The sequence below is a fragment of the Notamacropus eugenii genome, chromosome 6 (assembly GCF_028372415.1).
Source record: "Notamacropus eugenii isolate mMacEug1 chromosome 6, mMacEug1.pri_v2, whole genome shotgun sequence".
NCBI lineage: Eukaryota > Metazoa > Chordata > Mammalia > Diprotodontia > Macropodidae > Notamacropus > Notamacropus eugenii.
The window spans coordinates 7,833,622-7,859,583 of NC_092877.1; the positions used below are offsets into that span (position 1 = coordinate 7,833,622).

The 25,962-nt window shown below is 40.6% G+C and overlaps 1 protein-coding gene across 4 annotated transcripts in view; it reads right to left on the reverse strand.

Moving 5' to 3' along the window:
* TTC17 (tetratricopeptide repeat domain 17) overlaps window positions 1–25,962 on the reverse strand; it is a 109,996-nt gene that overhangs the window by 62,491 nt on the left and 21,543 nt on the right. For 3 of the 4 annotated variants that reach the window (XM_072618442.1, XM_072618440.1, XM_072618439.1), the window contains exons 2-11: window positions 19,754–19,843; window positions 17,137–17,306; window positions 15,641–15,752; window positions 15,312–15,443; window positions 13,150–13,259; window positions 11,634–11,778; window positions 11,054–11,193; window positions 9,126–9,286; window positions 7,411–7,523; window positions 3,256–3,402 (exon numbers count right to left, since the gene is read on the reverse strand). In XM_072618442.1, the coding sequence (XP_072474543.1) occupies window positions 3,256–3,402; window positions 7,411–7,523; window positions 9,126–9,286; window positions 11,054–11,193; window positions 11,634–11,778; window positions 13,150–13,259; window positions 15,312–15,443; window positions 15,641–15,752; window positions 17,137–17,306; window positions 19,754–19,843 (1,320 nt within the window). Of the gene's footprint in view, window positions 1–3,255; window positions 3,403–7,410; window positions 7,524–9,125; window positions 9,287–11,053; window positions 11,194–11,633; window positions 11,779–13,149; window positions 13,260–15,311; window positions 15,444–15,640; window positions 15,753–17,136; window positions 17,307–19,753; window positions 19,844–22,711; window positions 22,790–25,962 lie in introns of those variants that run through there. The other variant, XM_072618441.1, reaches the window with a different exon arrangement.

The window sequence follows — 25,962 nt, forward strand, 5'->3', positions numbered from 1 at the left end:
TCATTAACCTCCTAAAATGAACTGATAAAGTAACAAAAATAGACTAAGATGAAGGAAAAGACTACTTTTTGTAGAAAGACATTAATATCAGCATGTCAAACTCTTAGGTCACTTTGAACTGATAGGCATTGTCTGGGCCAAGGCATCGTCAGTCAAACATACTCTGCAGATTTCAAAGTGTTACATAAATAACTGACGGCTGGCATCATCAGTGTTTCCTATGCCATGAATGGCCATGGGGAAAAAGGGTCGGGGAAGAACACATGCATCTTGATGTTTGTGTATCACATTCTATAACCCTCTCCACAAACTTTTGGAGGTTTATAGGATGCAGAACTTAGTACCAGGCCAAGGTCGTTGGTAAAGTGACTCAGGGCTTTTCACGTAGCACTTATCCACTCATTCTTTTATGATGCTTTCTCTTTAGCCTTGGTAATGTTACTCCCTTTGACTCTTCCTTCTGACCCCTGCTGGTCATGGCTGGTTCTTTTTCCTCTTCCTGTGCCAAGTGTGGATGTCCCCCTCAGCCCTATACACAGTTTCTCTGATTTCATCCACTGTCATGGCTTCAGGGCAAGTACCTGCACCTCTGTGCATCCAGTTCCCAGGGGTGACGACACCAGCAAAGAACCTTTCTGGGCTCCAGGTCTGCTGCTCTAAGTCTGCCAGATGTCTCTGCCTGAATGTCCTGCTGAAAACTTAACATGTCCAAAATGGAACTGTTTATCTCTGCCCCATTTTCTTATGTTCGTTGATGGTAACATCTTCCTCTTGGTCACTGAGTCTAAGGTAGGATTTTCCACATCACCTGGACTGTTGTAAATAGCCCCATAAATGTCTCTCGGCCTCGTCTCTCTCTTTTCTAAATCATACTTCACACACCTGCCAGTTTTGACAATATCAGCCTCCTTCCCAAAGATCCTCTGGGGCTCTAAAGAACCTTGTTAAAATAGTACTTGAGGCCTTCCATTATCTGGCTTCAATCAACCTCAGTAACCTTAGTCCACATTCCTCTCCTTTAAAAACCCCATATGCCAACCAAAATGGGTCATTGAGCCCTGCTGTCATCCTGCAGTTCCTTCTGCCTCTTTCTTCTGTCTTTCTGTCTGTCTCTGGTCTCTCTACTTTGCCCAGCTGGGAGCAGAAGTACCACTAATAGGCCCTGTACCACTCTAAATGGCACAATAGCTTTGACCTGTTCCATTTTCCAACTTGGGCTGGAAAATGGCCCTTCCTTAAACAACCCTCCCTTCTACTGTTCCTAGGGGCTCATCATACACATTAATGCTGTACTTACTGTAGACATCCAGTGAGCTTAGCCTGCTACGACTTAGAAGTCCTGACCTCAAGAGTCACCATCTTCAGCTTCCCCAGAAGTGTGCCACCAACCCCATGTTCCATGTGTTTATACAGGCTGCTTCCCTCCAACAACCTGTGCTCCTCCCCAACGCCAGGAACATATCCTCTCTAACATCTCGAACTTTAAAGCCTTTCTCCTGCTGGGCTCTCTACCGTATTCTGTTAACAAAGTGCCTGAAACAGACACACCCTTTGCACTCAAAGATACCGTCACTGCTAGGTACATCTCCCAAGGAGGAAGAAGACAGAAAGGCCCCCTGTGTGCCGAAGTGTTAACGGCAGGACATTTTGTAACAGCAAAGAACTTCAAATAAAACAGAGATCCATCAGCCAGGGTCTTTGGTACGTAACTGTAAAAAAACGATTGTAAAGAACTGAGAGAAGCAATGGAAGAAGTAGGTAGAACGAGGAAAACGTTGTAAATGATGATGAAAAAGAATTCTGTATAATAACAACCAGGATGAACCAAGAAGAGCTGAGAAAATGTACTGTCCCCCTTCTTTGCAGAGGTGGGGGATTATGGGTGAGGTACGTCTCAGAGACTAGCAGACATGAAGGAAGTATTGACTGGGTTCGGCCAAACTGCTTCCCCTCCCAAAACCCAAACCACAACAAAACTGACTGTGCTGGGAAACGGAGAGGGGAGGGAGATGTTCAAAATTTAAGGTTATATAAAAACATATCCATAACAATAAGAGTAAAATGACAAAAAAAAAAAAATACACGCCCAGGTGGGAGATCATTGTAAGAATACTGCATCTATGTGGTCAGATATGGTTGATATGTCAGCTGATTTTGTTGAGCTGGGGTTTTATTGTGTTTTTTTACCTCTTTTAATCTTTGTTACAAGAGATCTCCATTGTGTGGATGGGGAGGAATATATTTAGAAATGGGAAGTGTGATATGAAAATCAAAAGGCATCAATTTTTGAAAATCTTCTTTCCAGAACCAGAAGAATAAACTCTTCTATAAAAAGTAAGTGGTCCTTCTATGGCTATATCCCAAAGAGATCATAAAAATGGGAAAAGGGCCCACATGTACAAAAATACGTATAGCAGCTCTTTTTTGTGGTGGCCAAGAACTGGAAATCAAGGGAATGCCCATCGATTGGGGAATGGCTGAGCAAGTTGTGGTATATGTATGCAATGGAATACTAGTGTGCTATAAGAAATGATGAATAGGTGGACTTCAGAAAAACCTGAAAGGACTTGTACGAACTGATGCTGAGTGAAATGAGCAGAACCAGGAGAATATTAAACACAGTTAACAGCCACAGTGTGTGAGGACTGTTTCTAAAAGACTTAGCCTTTCACAGCAATGCAAGGACCTAAAACATTTCCAAAGGATTCTTGATGCAAAATGCCATCCACATCCAGAGAAAGAACTATGAACTCAGAATGCAGAATGAAGCAATTTTCTCTTTTGTTATGTTTTGTTCTTTTCTCATGATTTCTCCCATTTCATTCTTCTATGCAACATGACTAATGTGAAAATGTGTTTAATAAGAATGTATGTGTAGAACCCATATAAGATTGCATACTGTCTTGGGGAAGAAGGGGGAGAAAATTTAAAACATATGGAAGTGATTGTTGAAAACTGAAAATAAATAAATTAATTTTAAAAAAGTGGTCTATCTCTCTCCTTCATCAGATTTCTCCTATCACTTTCTGTAGGCCTCTGTTTTGCCATTATTGGTGCATATATTGTATCGTATTTATATACTGAACTTATTTCATCTATCCTCAACCAAGACTCTGATCCTAAGGACAGTATTGTGGGGATTTTTTAAAATCTTATATGGCTAGCAAAAGACTCTGCAGGTATTTTATTGAATAGCATTGAATATCAGTAGCTAGATAATGCTGTTTTCAGAAGAGAGGCTTCCTCTGTACTTACCCTGTATGCATCTGACTCCAAGCCCCAAACCCAAAGAACAGAATGGGGCACAGGGGCAGGCTTGGAGGAATGGCTGAGATCACTCTGATTTTCATGGAGATCTAAATTCACAGACATCATACTGGAAGTTGATGAATCTTCGCCAAACTAGAGAATAAAATAAGAAGTTAAATCAAAACAAAAGAAGGATTATGAAAAGACAGGAACACTAATGCACTGTTTGGGGAACTGGGAGTTGGTCCAAACAGCCTGGAAAACAATGTGGACTTATGTAAAGAAAGTGACTAAAACATCCATACCTTTTGATTCAGAGATTCTAATACAACACATATGCCTCAAAGAAAAGCCCCACATATACCCATATATCTATGGTTAGCACTTTTTACAGTAGCAGCAAAGATCTAGAAATAAACTCGATACCTACTGATTCAAGAATGACTAAAATAGGTTATGATAATGTAATAAATATAGCAATGGAAAAAATGTAACATTACTGTGCTATAAGAAACAACGTATCTGGAAAATGTGGAAAAGCACAGGGAGATTTACATGAGCTGATGCAAAATGAAGTGGGCTTGGAAAACAATACATATACAATGGCTACTATGCATAAGGAAAAAAGAAAGAAAATAACTGAAATGGAATCCTGTGAAACCGTAAGACCAAATTTTGCCCCAAAGATGAGCAATGAGAAGGCATCTCCCGGAAGGGTTTGAAACCCAGTATGTAGATAATGGTTTTCCAATGTATTAGTTTCTTTTTTTCATTTTTATATTAAGGGATGGCTCTCTGGGAGGGTGAAATAAAAAATAAAGATGTCAGTAAAAATACATTTAAAAAATCCACATAGGTGGAGAGATTTTCATAGGCTATGGCTAAGGTTTAAAAGGGACCATTAATGTAGGATTCAACAAATACAGCCCTTAGATCTATTGATCTAAAAGGGAAAGAATGGTGCATGTGCTCCCTTTGAGATATTCCTTAGAAATGATGCACAGAAAGCAAGTATGGATCCCAAACATGGTCAGTTTCCAATCAGCCTTGCCACAGGGTGCAGCCGTCCTCCTCGGCTGCGTCTTTTCTGTGACTAAGCTTCCATCACATTCAGTCTCCGGTGAAATGGGGACTCGGTCAATGACAGAGACATGGGTGGATGGTGGCTTGCCAGGAACATTAGGCTGAGGTGAGACAAGGTTGCTTTTAAGGCTTCTTCTCCATCTTAATTCCCCATTTCACCTTTGTTTTCATGCCTTGGTGGACCTGCGATCTCATCACTGCAAGTGTCCCTTCCATAGGTACAAACTGCAGCCTAGCCACACCTTCTTGTCCTGTGTGGTTCTTGTCACTATACTCCCAGAAACACTCAACATGGAGTCCCCCCAAACACTAAGCTCCTTCCTAGAGTATTAAGAGTGACACTATGTGGATGCCCTCAGAGCCCCAGGTATCATATCCTCCTCTCTTGCTTTAAGACAAACACACCTCCTTTTTCAGTCTCAGGTCCTTCTGGGCACCGTGAGCCTTTCTTTAACCCTTCAGGAGACCCTTCGCCTTAACATTTTCTGCCTTATTCTGCACCAACAGCCCAGATTGACAGGCATGTATCAAAAGAGATGTGCTATGTAGACTATCTACCTCAACTTTAACTCTGCACAGGCCGCTGTTATTCACAGCCATAAACCCTTACCAGAAGACTTCTCACTTGTGTGATTAGGCCCAAGTCAGCGTCATGGGTAGCATCTAGGACTGTTGCATGGTTTGCCCATCCAATTGCATACTGTAGTCTAAACAACAGGCATTCTTCATCCACTTGGTTTTTCTGTCTGCAGTTATGCTAAAATCTTTTGACTATGAATCTCATTTAGGAGGTCATGTAATACTTCAGAGTGTAATCTAGTCAGCACAATTTTATTCACCAACAAGAGTATCCAGAGGGCCTCATTGTTTACTGGGAATCCTTGTTTCATTTAGCTTCTATGCTGGCCATCCTCCATGAAAGTGGCAAACATTGATGCTTCCCCTTCTCAATATTAATATCCAGGGGATCAAATAATCTGTTTTACCTTTCAAGTAATACTGTATGATTCTGACACTTGCATGGGAGACATGATGCTTGGAGGAGAGCTTCTGAGATACTGTCTTGCTCTTCTGAATGAAATGCTTTTTTCCAGTCAACAGCAGGTGGGATTGCTCACTCTCCAGTCAACGGGTGATGATCAAGGTGTGGTCTGCTAGAGAATGACTTACCGAAGACCACCTGTACTCTCACATTCTCACCAAACACTACTTCCATGTCTATAGAGACTGGATTATTGGTATGTGAGTACCTCTGCCCTATTCTTCCTCACCTTTTTTTTTATCCATTCCTTTGAATTCTTTTTTCATTTAGAGTTTGAAAATCAACTCCTTGACATGCTCACAATTACAAAGCTTCCAGCACAGAATCCCTGTGCACATTAGGTGTAGTCCAACTCCTCCTTTTGATTCTTCCTCCTAAGTGCAACTTCCACATGCTTATGTAACACACAAGCTGTAAAACTGAGAGTCTAAATACGGCAGATCCACTGCCAGTGAAAGAAAAAAGAATTCACTATAGAAATTTTTGCAAATCTTTTCCATTCTTCTTGTTTCTTTTAGTTCGAGCCTTAAGAGTGTGCTCAGGATGATTTCCTAATTGTGTCTCTCACCAGGTTTTCTGAAAATTTGCCTTTGCCTCCGCTGCTTTTTGCTGTATTTGAGCTGAAGGCACTCACTGATCTTCTCCCACCCACCCCAAGATTTCATGGACTTCATGTTGCCCTTCGTCATCATCTCTCTATTGTGCTGAATGATTTGCATCAATCAAACTTCCTTAGGAAATGGTGATGATCTTTGCCAGTGTCAATGTATTCATTTCCCATTTTGTTTCAATACTTGGTTGAAATAGGTCAGATTAGACAGAGCTGTCTCAACGGTGCTGAATATCTTCTTCTCACATTCTTTAATCAGCCATTGAGTCTGATCTCACTGTCACTAGTCTGACAGCACAACGACCCCAAATCAGAAATGACTCCCAGCCAATCCTCTCCTGTCTAGTAAGATAAATTCAATTTAACTTTTGGTGCCTGCCATGTCTAGCTTTTCTCAATTTGCTTTTTGGAGAGAACACTCATCATGCTTTGTGTATAATCTATAAGCCCTTGACCATGATTGTTTCTTATTCCTGAATCACATTTAAAATATATACATGTATATTTTTTCTCTAACTTGCCTTAGAACCACTTTACCATTAAAGGCATTGGGTTTTTAAGTACATGTCGGTTTTATTAATTGAATTGTTCATGAAAATTTTCAAAATCCTTGTGCTCTGTAACAGATGTTAGACCAGAAGCTACACTGTTTTCCATTTCCATGGTCTTTTTCAAGTGCTCATCACTACCACCACCACATGAGATGACAACAACATGGTAATTAGTTCTGCCACTGGACACCACCAACCCTTTCATTGCTTCTCTAAGAAGAAATCGTGAACCAGACTGCTATTTGGCAGTTTCCTTCTGTCTGCAATATCATTTAACTAGATTCTGTTTTTCCAATTAACGAGGTTGTGAGTTCCATGAGGCAGGGGATTTCTCATACTCCTCTTTATACCTTTAGTGGCAAAGGCAATGCCTTGCACACAGATGTTGAACAAATGGTGACTGATGTTGGTAATGATTTTGTTGGCTTTCAGGGCTGCAGCCACAAAATGAACAATTTTGATGGCTGACGCATTCAGAGAACAGCCTTAAACGGCAACCAGCTCTCTTTCCAAGTCTGTAAGTGACAGCGCTTAATTTAAGAGTGGAAGACAGGCACTTTGATTTAAAAAAAAACAACACCCCAATCTCGACCCTGACCCTGCGCTCGTGAGAAAGGAGACAAGGATGGAATGAAGAAAGGAGTCGATCATGAGAAAGCATTTCTGCAAAGAAGTAACATGGGTCACTGCGGTCCAACAATATTTGGCTTCAGAAGTCATAACAAATAATCAAAATCTGCCAAAGACATTACCACAACTGCTCTAAACTTCAGAGATGAACCAATTCCAACTGAGCGATAAGGAGAGTATGAAAGAAAGGGTGCTCTCAAACGCAGGAAGCTCAGAAGCAGTGAAGAGACTGAGAAGGAACACACCTGAACAGAGTCTACATTTTCAAAGATATCTCCACGGTGGTAGCGGACAGGTTGGTCCCACTGGCAATGTAAGCTATGCTGCTGGTTGCCCAGACGACATATCTGATGGTTCCCTGGGAGGGGAAAGTAAGGCCACAAGTGAAAAAAAAAAAAAGATCAACAACAGAGAAAATGTTCTTAGTTGAAGACAGTTAACTGTTCTGGGCCTCAGTTTCCTCATCTGAAAAATGAGAGGCTTGCATCAGATGATTCCTGACAGTCTTAAAACCTTGTGAGTCAATGGTACTAAGAGATTGGAAAATTCATTGCCTGGCATTTTCTTTACATACTTCTCCATTTGAAAGATCTTACAAGGCAAAACGACCATTCTGAAACACTTAGATTCAAACCATAGGTGTCCTAACTATATTTAAGTATGAATTATAAAAATGACAGTTAACATCTATACGACACTTGGACGTTTGCAAAGCCCCATCTCGTGATCCTCACAACAATCCTACAAATGAGGTGCACTATCATCGTCCCCATTTTACTGATGAGGAAAGTGAGTCTGAGAGAGGTTCAATGGTCACACAATGAGTAAGATCTCAGGCAGAATTTGAACTCAGGTTCCCAACCAGCTGCTTTGGATTAAGCACAGAATGTCTTTGAATCCTGTTCCTTCTGTCGAACTGTTTATAATCCAGGAATTCGAAGAAAAAAGAATTATTGGCACTACCGTGTGAATGGATAAATGCAAACCGCAGTAATCAGAATGATCTGCAGTCCAAAGTACTTCTGAAGGGATAGGAAAATGAAGGGTAGTTTAAGGGCTTCCCCACAAGCAATCTTTATTTTGTGTTTTGTATGGGACAGGCCCTGTGCTTGGCCTGGAGAGTAAAACTGAAAAACGAAAGAGATGCTGCTCTTATGGAGCGTAGTCTACTTAGGGAAAAGACACATGCATGTGTAAGGCTGCAACACAAAGTAGATACAAGATCATTGGGGTGGGGTAGGGGCTGCGATGTGGACAGCACCCCTAGGAACTGGAGAGAATCAAGCAGGGCCTCATGAGTAGGAGGTACCACGTGCGGGGAGCTTTGAAGGAAACCATGGATGCTAAGTAGCAGGGAGGGAATGTATCTTAGGGTTTAGGGAGAGTCTGTTTAAAAAAAAAAATGGAGACAGACAGTGGAGAGCAACGTGTGAGTATTAGCAAGAAAGTCCGCATGGTTAGGCCGGAGTGTCATTTCAAAGGTCTGGAAGAGCGGTGACTGCTAGTGTGCGAAGGGCCTGACCCTGGAAGAAATAGGTGGTAGAGCAACTCTGCCAGATCTGTCCTTCTGGACGGTCACATGCACAGTTGTGTAGAGGACAGGATGGAGTGGGAAGAGCTTCGTGGCAAGGAGACCAATAGGGATTCTCAACTATTCTAAGGTCCTCAGCTTAGGCTCTGGCCTGGAGAAGGTCTGCTTGATATAGTCTAGGACATCCCTACACTTTGGTGAGGGACGTGTCCAGACGACAGACCCAGATGGTCTTAGGTCAATGATACTCTAAGTTTTGTTGGAGTACTCCTCTGTCAGAGGGAACCAAGTGTCGTAACATCAGGTTTTAATTTCAGTATGAATCAACCAAAGGAAGAGGTAAGTCAATTCTGCTGGCGAGCGCCCTCCCAGGAAGGCATCTGTTCCTAGTCAGACCCGGTCTGAGGGGCCGCCGCAGTCTGAGCTTACCGAGCTGGGCTTCTTTAGCTATCTGAGTCTCATGGATGATGTTCCGTAAGATCTGTTCTTCCTGGATCAGCTTATGTTTCTCTAGGACTTCCTGCTGCCTCAGGTAGTGGTCATGCTGCTTCTGGTACTCCTTGAGCTCGTTCAGGGTACGCTGGAGAGATCTTTAAAAGGTTTTACACCAGAAAAAAGTTACAGAGCTTTAGAAAGTGGTTTTCCCCCCACGGGTCCCTTCTTTCTCCAATTAAATGTTAACAGTTCCCAGTTCTCAGAAAAACTCATTGGCTTTTTAAAATTCTGATTTTAAAATGTAACCTTTGTATTGAAATTACCACGATAAAGGAAAACTAAACGGCCAGGTATTCTTTGGCTGAATGGCCAGCTGCAGCAGCACAGGATGAAGACTGAGTTTCTCAGACATGCACAATGTCTGTTACATGGTATATACTGGATTTCTGAGACAGTCTATTCCAAACAATGCATGATAATGCAGACCTACAGATCACAAGCCTCAGTAATTCTCCTCCTCCACAAAACCTGTGTTGGCTCCACTTCCATTCACTCCCGTCGCTCCTTCTTATTCTATGATGCAATAGTCTAATCATTACCTACCATGTCAGGGATCAGAGATCGGGGGTGGGGCCCGAGGTGGGGGTGGGGGTGGTGGTGGTGTTAGAATCGGGTTAGGGAAGACTGTAACTTGTCTGCGATGTAAGGGACAGTCTCCAAGAGCTGCTCTGGCCAAGGAAGTATCACTTTGCAACTACCCCAGTGATGAGATCATCTGAAGGGAGGAGCTGGACTGGTCTTTGCACAGAAGATCTTCAGCCTGTCCCCAAAGCTTGTCCATCTTTAGGGAGGACTGGCTCCAACTTAGGGTTCATGGGCATGGGTACCTCTATGAGACCCCGAGGCATGGAAGCAGAAAGGCAGTGGAGGGCTGGATTACAACATGTGAGATTAGATAATGTACAAATGCCCTTCATTTGTCCTGATTTGTCATTCTCAATGTATTTGCTACTCTCAACAGCCCCACATGACAAGAAGGACAGAGGTATTCTTATCTCCATGTTATAGATGAAGAAATAGATGGGAAAGTTCTATGCTTTGATCATGGTCGCATGGACAGCTGATGGTAGAGAAGGCTTTCCAACCTGGGTGTCTAGATCTCACACAAATGCTGTGTCTAGTATATGTGACCCACCCCCTCTACCTCCCTTCTCAATAGGCCAAATGGAAATAACCATCAGCCTCTGAGAGACTGTAACAGTGTTAGTTTTCTGCCTAAGCTTCTGCTGTACTGATTCACATGTTACATGTCTCAGAAACTTTACTTTTAATTTAAGAGTGAACTTTGTGAAGGAAGCTCTGCCAGAAATGGGATCTGGAAATGTAGCAGAGGCCTCTGAAGGCCAGCTCTTTGCCCATACAGCTTTCTTCCAATCTACTTTCCGTAGAGGCCTCTCCAGGGTTCAATGGAAATCGAATTCTTAAATCATACCCTCTACTATTCCTAAAAGCAAAACTTGACTGAAAAGCATCAAAGTCAGTCTACAGCAAATCCACAGCTCCCTGTGCAGCCTATTACACAGCACAGGTAAAGCAAAATTTCATGAATTTGGATGACAAAAAACCCCACAAAATCCTCCTGTACCACCATTTGTTACAAGAGAAGTTTAGATATGTTGTAGGTCAAGCTATGTCTCCCCAAACAACTTTATACAAGAGACATATACAAGACATAATTACATCTCTTGAATTATGTTAAACCATCTGGAGGCTTTGGGGGAAAGGAAGGAGAGAAAAGGAAAGAAAAAAAATTTTTATAAACTCACTTCCAAATGACCTCAACATACACTGGTCTTCTAACCCTTGTATAGTCCTGACTTAGTGTTTCAGTGTTAGTAACAGCCCATGTTGCTCCAGGTTACCTATGCTGAGCCTCCAATTTCTGCTCAAGTTTCTGCTGACACAGGACAGCATGCTTCCTCTTTATAGCTTGTTCAAACCCAGGCTTGGCCTGCAAAGCATGATCGTAACAGAGCACGGAGTGGTTGTATTCCCCAAGCATCTGAAGATCAAGAAAGAACACACACACAGAAAAAACAAAACAGAAAACCTAGGTTAGACACTGCCCAACTTACCCAAACTTCAAATGCTTAGTAAAAATGTCTATATTTTAGTTTCCGAAAATCACTGTGCTAATGAGTAACATGAGATAATGTTTTATCTGGTGGGGAAGCTGGAAGGTGACACTGTTCTAAGAGATGTGACCTTCATCGTACCAATATTTTTTTGAGGGAGGTGGTTTAAAGAAATGGAGTTTGATCTTCTTAATTAAAACAGTCATTCTATATTAATATGCTGAGCATTAGAAAAGAACACAATCTTTGTTCCTCTTGTCACTGCGTGTGTGGGGGTAGGGGGCACAGTAGAGGGAGAGAGACAACACGGTACAAGAGAACAAGAAAATGACTGGTTGTTTTTCATGAATTAATAAGTTGTATTTACTGCATAGATATTCCCCAAAGTGTAATAGCTGGTAAAGAAGTCACTCTCGTCCAGAGCTGCATGCACCACAATAGCAGCATCCGCAGAGAAGTGGGCCCTATGTAAAACGTTTGCCAGGTTCACCAAAGCAACATCTTTATTGTGCCTGAAAGAGAAGAAACAGATGGTATGAGGGGAACAAATACTTTAATGATGGACATGCTTTAATGGTTACTTTAAAGATGGACATGGAAAGCAGACAAACCAATCAGGCCAGCAAAAAACAATAACCCCATTTTCTACAGGCAAAGTCTCTTTATGAGTTTCCATAAACCATCCAAAGACCCCAGCAAAGACTGTGATGCTAATAATGACATTGGCTCAAACTGATACTGCATTTTATTATTCAAGATATTTCATCACCTGTCCCTGACAGCCCTGTGTTGGACTGTCATTGGGCATCCCCTACTCCACCTCACACAGTGTAAAGCTGGGGTTCAGAGAGGCTCAATAACTTGGTCCTACAGCCAGTAAGGGCAGAATCAGGACTCAGCTCTCTGAGATGTGCCCAAATGTGTCCTATTCAAGCTTGGAAACACCATTCCATAGAATTTAAGTTGGCAGGATACAGTGCAACAGACCAGGTCTGGACAGCTGCCTTGGCTGGGGATTCCAACAAATAGTAGAGTGTCTTTAAAGAGAAAAACCCTAGTGTGTTTTAATGGGCCCCTGGACTCAAAACAACTCTGCTCTTGGTAAGGAGAGCAGGGCTACTTCAGATATGGTTAGTCATGTGATCCTGTAACTTTTTCCTGGTGTGCTTACGATAATAACTGCAAAAACTCAGGCTAGATTTTGAACGTCTGCTGTCAATGACACAAAAGTACAGGCTTCCTCCTGACGCTACGTTTATTTCCCAGGCTAGAGAAGGAACACAGAGAATGTTCTTGTTCTGGGGGTCATTTTTATAGGTTACATAGATGGGTTAATAAAGGGAGGGTTATAATCCTTTAAAATGATCTCTGGCTTCAGACTCTGGCATCACCTCCAATGGCTTTAGTTTCCTAGGTCAGAAGCTCCTCAAAGCAGGGACAAGAGCTTATTCTTCTCTGCATCTCCCCTAGAACCTGATGCTTTGCATTTAGCAAGGATTTAAGTTTGCTGAATGGAATGGTGCAAAATTCAGAATCACCCACCGTGAAGTGTAGTCACATTCTATGGTTTTTAAAAAATGTGCTCTGGATTACCTGCTTAAGGAGAAATTAAACCTGATTTCTTAAGGAGAAATTAGCCTGATCATGATTTCCCCAGGATGGCTGCCAGGACCCCTGGATGGACAAAGTTTAGTCTAAGGAGAAAGATTCTGCTCTGTGTACATCTTTCCTTTGGAAATCAAAAGGGGATGCTTGCATATTATTTTGAACTTTCTGTCGTATACTATTGCTCAGATACTTTGGAGGGATCCTTCCCTGTGATTTATTCTATATTGCTTCTTTACTGGTCTTCATTAATAGGGAGGCAGAGGGAGGTAAACTACCTGGAAGAAAAGTGGAGAGCTCGCATCGCACATTCCACTACCTGATAGGGCACGTTCTTTATTCTCCAGTAAAATGAAGCCAGGTTATAGAGTACCCAGGAAGAAGAGTTCTAGAAAGCAAGTAAATGAAAGTAAAATTAAGGCACACAGCAAGCCACATTTTTCAGCGTACAATGCTCTAAACTAGTGCCCTCAACACACAGGGGCTTATGAAGTCCCATGCAAGGCAAATTAGCCAAGGCTGACAATAGAAAGGCTAATTACCACTGTATGCCATAAAAACAAAGTACGCAGCATGTGGACTAGATCTGCCAGGAAGCCTTTCTGACTGCTAAAAGGGTGGGAGAACATTATGGATTCAAACAAGTAAAATTTATGATTTATCATGAACCTGAATTAAGATGTGATCTTGGGTTTCAACAAGACATGGTGTATAACCCAATGCCCAACTGTACTGGAATGCACCGTCACCACTGGAACAGAAGTTTCTTAAGGGCAGGGCTACCTCATATTTGTCTTTGTATCCCCAGTGCTTAGCAAAGTGCCTAGCACTGATTTAGGGGTTTAAGAAATGCATATTGATTTTAATTTTCAGTTAAAGAAACAATTTCATCAGAGGTATGTTTAGAGTATAATTCAAACCTCTTGGCTCACTTAAAATATATCTTTGAAGCTTAGTGAGAGACATGGCATTTTAGCAGAACTAAGCTGGTTCACAAAAGCTCATCAAAAGCCAGCTGGCTTTTCTGATTTTAGAACACCAACAATTTCAGATTCGAAACACTGAATGATGAAAGTCTAATGGATTTACTGTCTTGATAAAATATACATACAGAGACATGTAGCATACCTGTGGGAACACGCATGATTTGGTAAAGAATAAATATTTTTGGTCAAGAGAAATGCTATTCATACAGCTGACATTTACACAGTTTTGTCCCTAACCTCTTTATCAATGGCCTTGAGTTTTCCTTCAAATCAATAAAACTATGGGTTCATAGAACATTTGATTTTTATCCAGTTCTTACCCCACAAAATAGGAGAAAAGTAATATAAACCTATATTCAGCTTAGTATTGGAAAGTTCCATAATGGTCAGATTTCTCTCCACGCATTTCCTCCCCCTTCCCTCTGGGTCTAGATAGGCAAAAAAACATTCTGAGTCTGGAAAGAAACTTTTTAAAAAAAAAATTCAAAAAATTTACCATCTTGCTGTCAGATTTTCCAATACTTTCTTTCAAAATGGACTAATGTTACAACAATATACTTGACAAAAATGGGTAGCACTCGTTTAAAGAAATGTAACCAGCTTCACTTTACATTAAAAGTTTTCCAGATGTCTGACAACAGATTTGCTTTGGACTCAGATTAGTTCTTTCAGTCTTGGGCATAAAAGCTTCTATATGCTTAGGCTAATTTGCAGGGCTAATATAAATAGTCCACTCAGTTACACACATGCAATCATCTGAGAAATATTTTCAATTCTGAGCCAATTTCCCCTCATTACCCATCACATTCCTGGGTTCCTGCCAATACCTGGAGTGTGTTTGTGGAATGCAAAGTAATTTTAACATAAGCTAAAGAAAAACAGAATTAGAAAGTTGAATCTATTACAAAAGTAATAATATAATGCATTTCAAAGTAAAATAAAATTTGTTTTGGCCCCTCTATATTGGAGAATGTCATCAAATATCCATGCTTTCTTGAATGCTACATATAAATAATGGAGGCCTATCTTATTTTTCTTTCAAAGTAGTTCTCACACACAAAAACCAGGAGGAATTTACAGAGTTTGTTCTAATTCAAGATATTCATGATACTGCTTTCTATGTGCAGGAATACGAAAAGTTCTTTTGTCTTCCCAGCTGAAGATCTAACCTATGAGTCCTACTACTGGCTGCAATAAAATTCTTCTGTTTAACTGAATTGAAGAAATTCAAATAAAACTTTCTTCTCCACCTTCCCATGCCATCTAAACCTGTGCTATCAAAACTTTTTTCTCCTGGTCTTCCATTAATCACATGCTCAGTATCTACACAGGTAACATTGACAATAACCCTCACATAAACAGAAGTGAAACAACTGTTTTCCAGAAGAGCAATAGCACTAGTTGAAAGGCAGTTGTGAAAAGGGTTGGTCTTGTAACTGAGTGGGAACTCCCACCTTCATTAGCCCTTCATGGATGCGGTGACCTATGTCTTCTATACTCCTTCCCAATCGTCTGGATAAGTAAGTGAAGATTGGATCCTCCTTAGGTAGAAGAGGTGCAGAGAGATTAACTCTTTCTTGTACACCCTGTAAGAGAGGAAGGGAAACTTGGATGACGACACACGTAAAAAAAGCAACTAACACAAGAGCTATCATTTGTTAAGAACTCTAGCGTCCACGGTGGAGGCGTTTGAAGAACCAGGAAAGTTACAGAAATGATTTGGGAAGTGGGAAAAAAGAAATCTGAAATATGATGTGATTTTTTTTGCTCATTTTCTACTTACTCGTAAGTGCTGAAAAGCATGGATGCTGTAGGGAAGCTCTAGAATTTTTGTACAATCTGGTTTCTTAAGATCTGGAGGAACAGGAGACTCTGTGTCTATATAGTCTTCGGGGCTGGGATAAAAAAGCACGTGTCAAACAATCTAGAAAGCCCTTGTTAAATGCACACCAAAGGATTTACACCAGCCGACCTTTCTCCTTAGTTGAGTTACAACTTTACAACATGTCGACCTTCTAATCAATATGTCAACATTCCTGCCTTTCTAACAACACAGATGTTCTTAAGACCAAATACTGAGAGTCTAAAATAAAGGTGATGAGCTAAGGATGGAAAAAAATAATATGTGACAGAAGGAACACCAGCAACAGTTTTTCCAAATGTTTAGTGGATAAGCTTAACTTATCCTTTCTACACAAGCAATACTAAGTGAAAAATCCAACAAGATTTACTGGCTTTTACTATGGGTTAGCTCTGGAGAAAGGATGACTTTATTTTACAATGAGCCTTACTGACACATTTCATTTTAATATCACAGTCACTTGTGCATGTCCACTGCACACTGCAATTCCTTCGCCACCCTCAAGCCAACAAAGTGCCTGCCTCTGATGGTGACTTGCCCTTGCCCTCCTGTTGTTCCTCATTTCCCCACCAAAAAAAGAGGGATGTGTCCTCCAAGAACACAAATGCCCACTGGCTCTCTTTCTCTCCCTTTCATACTGGCCCTCTCCTGAGCACTTACCCCAGTACCTTAAATGCTGCAGGCACTCAATAATTTGTTGAGGATAGTAAGGGCAACAGAAATCATGGTACTTAGAAGCTACAGATGGATTTCATATAAATGACTCGCATAGTTTGATGTCCCTAAATTAAATTCTGGCCAGCCCCAAAGGTAAACACAAAACTGATGATCTGAATCTGGTCAGAGAAAATTCCTCGTTGTCCAAAAGCTTGGATGTCAACTAAAACAAGATTGGGGTCTTAATTTGGGGTCTGTGAATAAAAACATTTTTTTGATAACTGTTTTCATAATTGGTTTCATTTGTAAACTCATGTATTATATTTTAAGCACTTAAAAACATTATTCTGCGCAGGGGTCCATGGAATTCATCAGACTGTCTGCTGAAAAGCTCCATGACAGAAAAATGCTCTTGAGGTCTCACTACAGACAGAGAGCACTGACTTAGGAGAAGTTGTCACTTTAGGTTACAAGCCAAACATTATACTGCTTGAGGAAAAAAAAAAGAGTGAGGCCAAGAACAGGGAAAATGGACGGTCACCTAGCATTACGGCGTATGTGTAAGACACTGGTATGAAAACATTTTGGTATCACCGTCACCTGTGATGTCATGTGCTATTTTTAGGTTTCCCAAATTTCAGGGAGAGCAAACAGCTGTGACTTAAATAAGGTTACGATGATTTCTAACGACACCGTCAATTTCATCAAAGGAAAGTGTATCTCCTAACACTTGCCCTCCAGGCCAGATGGGGACTCATTACCTGACATCTTTGCTCTCCAAGGTGATGTATGTGCCATCATACAGGTCCAGGTCCCCAAGGGGCACCTTGGCTTTTATGCAGTCTGGGTCTTCTTTATTATGCCTTTGCTCCAGGCCTGTATCTCTGTCCTCATTCTCTTCTATGTGAATTTTTTGAGCTACTAATTGCTTCTGTTGAAATGAAATGAAAACAGAAATGAAACGTATCCAGTTTGTATACGACTAGCACAGCACAACTGACCACATCTGCTTGGCGTATGCACTTAGCGACAATGATTTCCTCGGGCAGACAGATGCCATGATTAATCTTATTCTTTGATGCTAGATCAATAACAAATTCTAAAAAATGATGGGGGAGGGCAGCGATAACTATACTGTACAGCTTCCTTGGAGGAAAGGACGCTGTTTGCCTTCCTTTGTAATGCTGGCACTTACACTGCATATATGTACAACCATATTGCATGTGCACATGCAGGGACACATGCATATGCATACATCCCTGCTCTATGATAGATTCCTAAAGGCATGATCTTGCTGAATGCCCTGTGCTCAAAGATGAGACAGATACCCCAGATGATTCAAGGCAAAAAAAAATGAAATCCACAACTACAAATAAAATAGTCCTCATAGACTTTAAAAATGACTATTACCACATACTTTATAAGGGATGGTGGCAACAGGTGAATAGTTATGGAAAGAAGGGCTTTATTTCAGGGAAGTGTTAGAAATGTTTCCTCTTTGTACAGAGAAATTCTGAAAAAGCTAAAAAGTTCTAAAACAAAAACCTTTTTCCCTAAGAAATGAAAAAGTGTTCATGGTTTTATATACAAACAATACATATGATGACAATATAGTCAAGTCAGAGCTTCCTTTCTCCCTCCACTCCCCCTCCCCTGGAGTCATATTTCTGTACTTAAAATCAGGCATTTCATAAAAATCAGTGACATAATGTGTAGGACAAGGAATGACGGTCTGTGCCTCCAAAGACTGGAGTTCTAGATCTTGGGCCGCTGCCATCTTTGAGTCTGGGATAAGATAAGATTATCTTTCTAGCTCCCAAATGCTCCAATATCATACCAGTCTCTATCACAGATTTACTTAGTTTCTTTTAAAGTTGTTTTTTTTTCCTGTACCTTCATGTTCCTCCCTTAAAGCCTGAAGTCAAATCCATTTCCTAACTTTCCTCAAATGTCAAGGGCCGGACATTCAGGCTGGAAAGCTTGGGGTCCCCCTTGATTCTTACCCCACAGATTCAATCTTGCTGCTTACCTCCAGAACACCTCAAATGTACATCCCCTTTTCTCCATTTCCACAGCTGCCATTCTAGAATAGATCTTCAACATCTGTCACCTGGACTGTTGCAATACTTTTTAAATAGTCTCCTGCCTCAAGCCTCTATCCTCTCTAAGCCATCCTTCACTCAGCTTACCAAATCTAAAACATGGAACTGACATGTGACCCACTCCCTCCCTGAGTCTCCTGCATCTCCGCACCCCAACTCAATATTCCCTCCAAGATCACATATAAAGTCCTGCATTGAAAGCCCTTCCCTAGCTGGCTGTTTCCATTTAGAGCAGCTTCCATCTACTCTGCATAGATCTTGGATGTACCTAGTTATTTTCATTAAATATTAAAACGGGAACACCTTGGAGGGAAGGACACTGTGTTTGCTTTCTTTTGTAATCCCAGCACTTATCAGAGTGCTTGGCAAACAGCAAGCACTTAATAAGTATGCCTGGTGACTGACCCTGACCTTCCAAATGTGAATGTTTACCAGGAACCTTATTGAAAATGACCTGATATTGTACTGTTACTATGAAATAAAATCAGCTTATAGCAAATACAGTTTCAGAAAGCTTAGCCCAAAGTTAGCTAAAAAAAGGAGATATAATTAGCAAAGGACAGATTTTTGTCAGAAGCAATCAATTTCACATTTTCAGGATGCAAAATAACTTCCCAAAGAATGACTTCACCTCAGAATAGATCTTCCTAGCTGACAATACTTTAGCTGGTATTTTATAATTTAAAATGAGTGATCTCTTACACTTTGACAATACCTGTCTTCCAAGGAGATCTTTATAAACATTTTCTCACTAAACTGAACGCTATTCTGGTGAGGTACAAAGGTTGCAAATACGTGGACATTCCTGACATCAATGGGGAAACTCAAGTGGGGAGACAATAAGAGTCCACTTCAAAGTTCTAGTGAGTCACAGAACGAGTCAGGTGAAAACCGAGGTTTCCTAACCGTAGGTTATTACAACAAGCTGTCTTTTTACTATTTCTCAGATTGGGCTTTGTATTATTACATTAACTCCCTCTCTCCCCTTTCCCTCCTACCTTTTCACCTTTGTTTATAGTAGGATCTTACCCTGGAGTTTATGAATTTACAAAAAAGTAGTTGGGTTTTTTAAATTTGTTTTTGGATAACTGTATTTCAGTACACTTGGGTTTCTTTGTAATCCTATGCACTTTATTTTATGCATTAAAAACATTCTTCTGAGCAGGACACTTAGGCTAAAGGGAGTGGTCTAAAGATCTTTTCTGAAATCAAGCAGCAGCCTTTATAAGGGACAGGTTCTCGCCTCTGATTAATCATCTACTCCATCCACGCTCACCTCCAGTTCTCGGAGGTAGTTAACTGTCGTTTCTTGTCTCATTAATATGACCAAGTCATGGGGATGCTTCAGATTCATTGGTGAATCCACCTACAAAGAAGAGAGGGAGAAGAAAGGTTCAGAGTGCTGCAAAATTTGTACATAATCTTTTAATGTTAAACAATTTTTATTTAACCAATATTTATACTTGGATTTGCCTCACTGGTAACAATTCAACAGATACCCATTCTTAACTCTATTTGAGGGATGTTAAGTACCATCCTTCCCCTCTCCCCCTACCTTTTTTTTTTTTTTACCAGTGGGAATGGTGACTGATACAGCAGAAGGGCTGAGTCAAACTGTGATTTTACTGTGCAGGTGAGCAGGAGTGACTGCAGCAGATTAGCAAGAATGTAAGTTCAGCAGATTTCTACCACAGTGGAAAGGTTTTGAACAGGGTTCTGGCAACAGACTGCGTATGCTTCCTGAGGATTTACTTAAGTGTACAGAAAGGCTCCATCACTACAGTGATGAATTCTTTGGCCAAAGCATCATATGGAATAAATCAAGTACAACAATACAAAGGACCTCTTCTCTGGGGCATTGACAGAAGCTGTTAAGCACCCCACCATCCTAAGACTATTTAAAAACACTACCTTAGATACTGCTGTTCTAACTGTAAGACCCTCTTTTAGTGACCAATAAGTGAACATACTCCTGGGGGAAATGAATTAGATCAGCATTGACAATATCTAGCAATGAAAACATAAGATAAAGATGTTGACGTAAAATGGAAGAATGACTTCCAAGCTCTCCTTGGAGATGTGAATAAAGGGTTTGGCAGAGCTGATTTTACTCTTTATGCAAAGGCAACAAAAAAAATTCTATGGAATATTTAGTCACTTTCCTTCACCATAAGAACATCATAAAAATAATCACAAGTTATGGACACAATCTGTTGCAGCAGATGAGGAGACAGAACATTTCGAAGACCTCAGTAAGACCCTTCAAATTAAATCAGCATATACATAAACATATACATAAAATTTGGTGATGTCACTGCAAAGCTGGCTAAAAGTACGTTGGGAAATACAGCACAGCATTAAGAAACAGAAAGAGCCAAAGGCTGAATGCCATAAGTGTTTTCTTCAGAGAGTTAAGAGGCACTGGATATGATGAGCGTAATCAATTTCACTTTTGTCACGCTAACAGTCAATAGACCGGTTACAGATGTAAGTTAACATCCAAATTAACTTTGTATGTATAGTCAGACCACAGACTTGTGAAAGAAAAGATTAAAATCATCACTATATTAAAAGAGTAAAAATAAGAGGACATGCTGTTCAAATGAAATAGTTCTAATCAGTCTTAAACTATTGATGTTACCATAGGGGAAGTGGATAAAGAAACAGATACTATCATATAATTTTCACTCATATAAATAAATTGTCACAAGATGGTCAAAAAAGCCGAGAAAAATCTTTCTTATCCAAAAAAACACATGATTTTCTTGCCAAGTAAAGAGAGATATAACAGATAAGGATACCATCAGTTTAAAATGTAAACTCATCTGTTAAATCTCATGGGGAATGAGGGTAGAAGAGGAGTGATACTGGCTTTTAGAACAATGAGAAGACATGGAGAAAAAGATGGGTTTACAGTGATGGGGGGGTCACAATATTTTGAGTGTAAAATCACAGCCTTTGACTGGCTACATGAGGAAATATAAACAGCAGGAGGCGTGGGGAAGCCAAGAAAAGTAGCTGGATGAAACCAAGTTCCACAAAGACAATCTAGACTGGAAATGACAGGCTTCTGTAGACTTTAAATAGTTGGAAAATGGGATAATATGATATACTTAGAAAAAAATTAATACTATTACTAAAAAAAAAAAACTGACAAAGATTTCAATAACTACTGATACATGTCCCTACTTTCCAGGCTCCAGAAAAATCTTGGAGAGAATGTAAAGATAATTTATATGCGTAATGAGGTTGTCCTTGAAAAGACATGAGAAAGGTAGGCTTTCATAAGCAACATTCTACCACAGATCACATAATGTTATAGTCACATAACTGACTAAAAATTATAGGCAATACAAAATCCTTAAAGGCTCTTTTCCAATAAAGCACCTGCCTGCCTTGGTTGGGGGGGCCAAGGAAATGGATGCTGCAGATCAAGAAGTAGATGAAAAAGCCTCTGAGGGCCCTTCAATGCTGTGCTGCTACGATTCTAGGAAAATGAAAAACCTCAACAAGCCACCACAGCTTTGGAAGGCGATTTGTTGAAACCATGAATAGATGACACAAAAGAATAACTGACCTTGAGACTTCCTGTTTTATTTCATACCATCTTGTCTAAATTAGGGGTGATAGGAGTTTAAAGATAAACCTGAAACTGGTTACAGAGTAACCAGAGTCAGGAGAAATCCCATTACTTAGTTCTCTAGGAGATACATGGCAAAACCAAATCAGAGCTTGTAAAACTTTGAGGTAAGTTCATTCACTGACTTAGGGCTAAGTGTGCTAGCATGTTACAAAGGTGGGGAGTGTGGGCTGCAGCTACACACTGCATGGACTCTGCTTTTCTCTCTTTACTTAGATACTACAGACACATGTTGGCACAAGCACGGCACACCAGAGTGGCTCTCAGGCCAGAGTACTTGTAACCATGACCTAACCTTTGTGAAAACTGTAATTCTGGAAAAAACCAACCTTGTGACTTCCAAGAAAATGAGCCTCAGTTGCACATGTTACTCTCAGGCCCTAGCCAGCTCTATTACCTATTTTTCACCAGTCTCTGAGGTAGGCCTTGTTTGTTCCTGAGGAATACTTTGTCTATCCCTGCATTTAACTCCTCCCTCTGCTTCCCCCAACATCCATACCCCAAGTTTTTATTTTTATGAAGAGAAGGCACATGCAGTTATTGAATCAGCACCGGAACATGTGCCTCTACTTATACCATAGAAATTTTCCTTACCTCATTCTCTTACCACGAGGACATGCCATTGCCAATGAACTTTCACTCTTATTTCCAAACTATACTTCCTGGTCTAACTGCATCTAGAAAACATTTTAGAATTATTCAAGAAAAGTTACTAAACTGTTCATACCCTTTGATCTAGTGATTTCACTATGGGATATTTTATACCCCAAATATGTACTAAAATGACAACCAGGTGACGCAGTGGAAGACTCATTTTTCAGAGTTCAAATCTGGCTTCAGACACTTCTTAGCTGTGTAACTCTGGGAAAATCACAACAGTTTGCTTCAGGTCCTAAAATGAAAAACCACTCTAGGATCTTTGCCAACAAACTCTAACTGGGGTCACGATACCGCTGACAGAAATGTACCAAAACACAGGAATACAACTTGCTAGAGTAAATAGTTGGAAACAAACCATGGACCCAATGACTGTGAATGACTGGGCAAACTGTGCTGTGTGAATCTACTAGAAGATGACGAGAACAATCCAAACACCAGAGAACCTGATACCAGTAAAGAAGGCAGGGCCACAAGAATACTACCTACAATGACGGCAGTACTATCAATGAGGACAACGCAAAGGAAACAGATATTGGGTCAAGTACAATGATCACCATTGGTTTCATTTAGGATTAAAACACACTTTTTTTCTGTTAAAAAAAAAAAAAGATTTACTATAAAAGCAGAAATTTATATATGGTATAGGTTGCAATCAGTATGAGCTCCTAACCTTTAAATAAAGGTATTATGTCTACTGAAAAGGATTGTTCCAAATTAAATTTATCAATAAAAATGAATACCTCATATAATAAAAAAGAAAAAAAATAATTTCCTCAAAGACTATGACAGAAAGCTTCACTTTTTAAGGTGTCAAATTTTCTCCTGTCCCTCCAAGTAGAAATTCACATGGAAATTGAGCTCCAAGTTCTAAAAGGTCCTTTAAAAACTAAACTCTCCATGTGACTCTGTGATGCTTTTTCATCCTTTCCCACCTTTATGAAACATGCAAACACCTCAAGGCTTGGTTATACTGAAAGACCCGATGACACATCTGCTCCCACATCACTCCCAGGCCTTCTCAATTCTAATGTGGGTGAGGCAGGAAAAACTACTGTGTCTAAGCAGCTTGGAAAGCTGCTCACTATGTCACCGCCTACACCTCCCTGCCATGTATTTCACAACCCGGAAGGCAAAAAAGCAAGTTCAAGTTTCGTAAAAAAGTCACATGTGCAGAACTATGAGCGAAACTACAACGGGTGCACTGTACACAGAACACATTGTACTTTCCCCAGCATTTTCTCAGTATTCCTTAATGAAGCAGAGAAAAAACACCAACCCGAAAGGATGCTAAAACTCAACTTCAGACTAGAGGTGTCAAACTCAGGTTTGGAAGTCTGCAAGCCAGCAATGGCCTGAAGCACACCTGGCTGCTTAGGTATCAATAGAAGAAAGTATAAATCACTGACCGGCAACAACAGAAAGCGCTTGGGAGAGGTGCATTTACAAAGTACTAGATAAGCAAGGGGCATTTAAAGCAAATTATAGGAGTTGTGACTGCGAGTAGCCAGCAGGGCCTTTTAAACTCTTCACTACTTTGATTGCACTCTCACTGCCAAAGTAGGCTTCCTGCTAGTACAGCAGCAGCAAGTACACAGTGCGCTTCTGAACCTGCTACCTGTTCTCAGAGCGACACTTAGAGGAGGCTAACTCCTCTAAGTGGGGAAGAGTGATTAGAAAAGCAACAGGACGCCTGTATTGGACGGAGCCAACAGTTGCTACGATGGTATTTGATGCGTGGCAGCTGTCAGGTTGGCAGGTGTAAATTCTCCAGAATGCTTTCCCTAAAGTATGCAAGCTGCAAAGACAGCTGAGCTGGCACAGTTCCCTTAAACGCTCTGGGGAACCCCAAATTCCACCAGATTTGATCAGGAACCCAGAACCCTAGGTAGTGTTCAGATAAAGCCAACAGCTGACATAATCACAACTGGGGCTGCGGGATCGAGCCTTGGTTTGAAAAGAACAGCCTCAGGGTTATCAGACGGCAGGTTCAAACAGAGAAGACCTCGCCTGATAAAGATATACTGTGACATTATTTACTGACAATGAGACACTACCAGGAGAAAAAAAAATCCCCTCACTGGTGAGGAAAGAGTCAATAGTACCACTTTTTCTAAAAACTGCTCCCAAGAACTGTCCTGCTGATAAAGATAAAACATCTAGGCATGTTATCAAGAGGTCATATGGCAAACGATGTAAGCAAGGGGCTAATAACCTAGTAGAAGGAGGGAGGTCTCAAGTTTAGAAACAGGGACACTTGGAATTGAAAAAAAACAAAATCAAACCTTAGTGATCACTGAGTGTAATTGATCCATTTTACAAATGAGAAAGGTCTCCTAGTTAGTACGAATATCCATCTTTCAACTACAAAACCAGTGCTCTTGCTACATACCACACTGCTACAAGTGGGCCTTTGAGGAGCACAAAACTGTTTGAGACATCGCAAAGGTTCCTGGGTCCGTAAAGGTCTTTCATGCATTCCACTAATCAGAAATTAAAATGGGCCAATAAGATCTTTTAAAATATAAAATACCATAAAATGGTCATGATGGGCAGCCACTTACTGAGTATGAAATTATATGTAAGAAAGAGGAAGCCAGGCTCTGGTAAGGACCATGGTGAGGCTTTGGACATGGAAGGGTGACAATTAGGAAGTCTGAGAGGAACATAGAAAGGGAGGCAGGAAGATCAGATGAAACTTGTTTACTTTGCCATTTTAAGACCCAGCAACTAACATCAATGGGAATAATCTCACATACTATATTATAATATCCAAGATAGAGAACCTTAATTATTGTTTATATAGCCACCAATGCCTTTATTCAGGGTCAGGAAGATGTGGGTTTTGACTCCTATACTCCTGATTCCTGGATTTTCTCTAAAACAGAAAACCTCTTAACTCTGGAAGCTCACTCTAAGCCCTGAACTTAACACTTTGGGAGTGTCCTCCAACCCTGTGGCTTTGCCTTTTGATTGCCAAGTTCCTCCCAGAATTTCCATTAAGGAGGAGGCCTAGGCAATCACACCTTCAATCCTTTCCTAGAGTGCACCTCCTCTGTAGACTTGATTCTCCCAGACTTTCTCTACAATGCCTCATATTGGGTACCTTTATCTCTCTTTACCCTTTCTACTTTTTCAGCTTCCTTAAAAAAAAAATACCTTTGTATATATCTTATTTTTCTCCAATC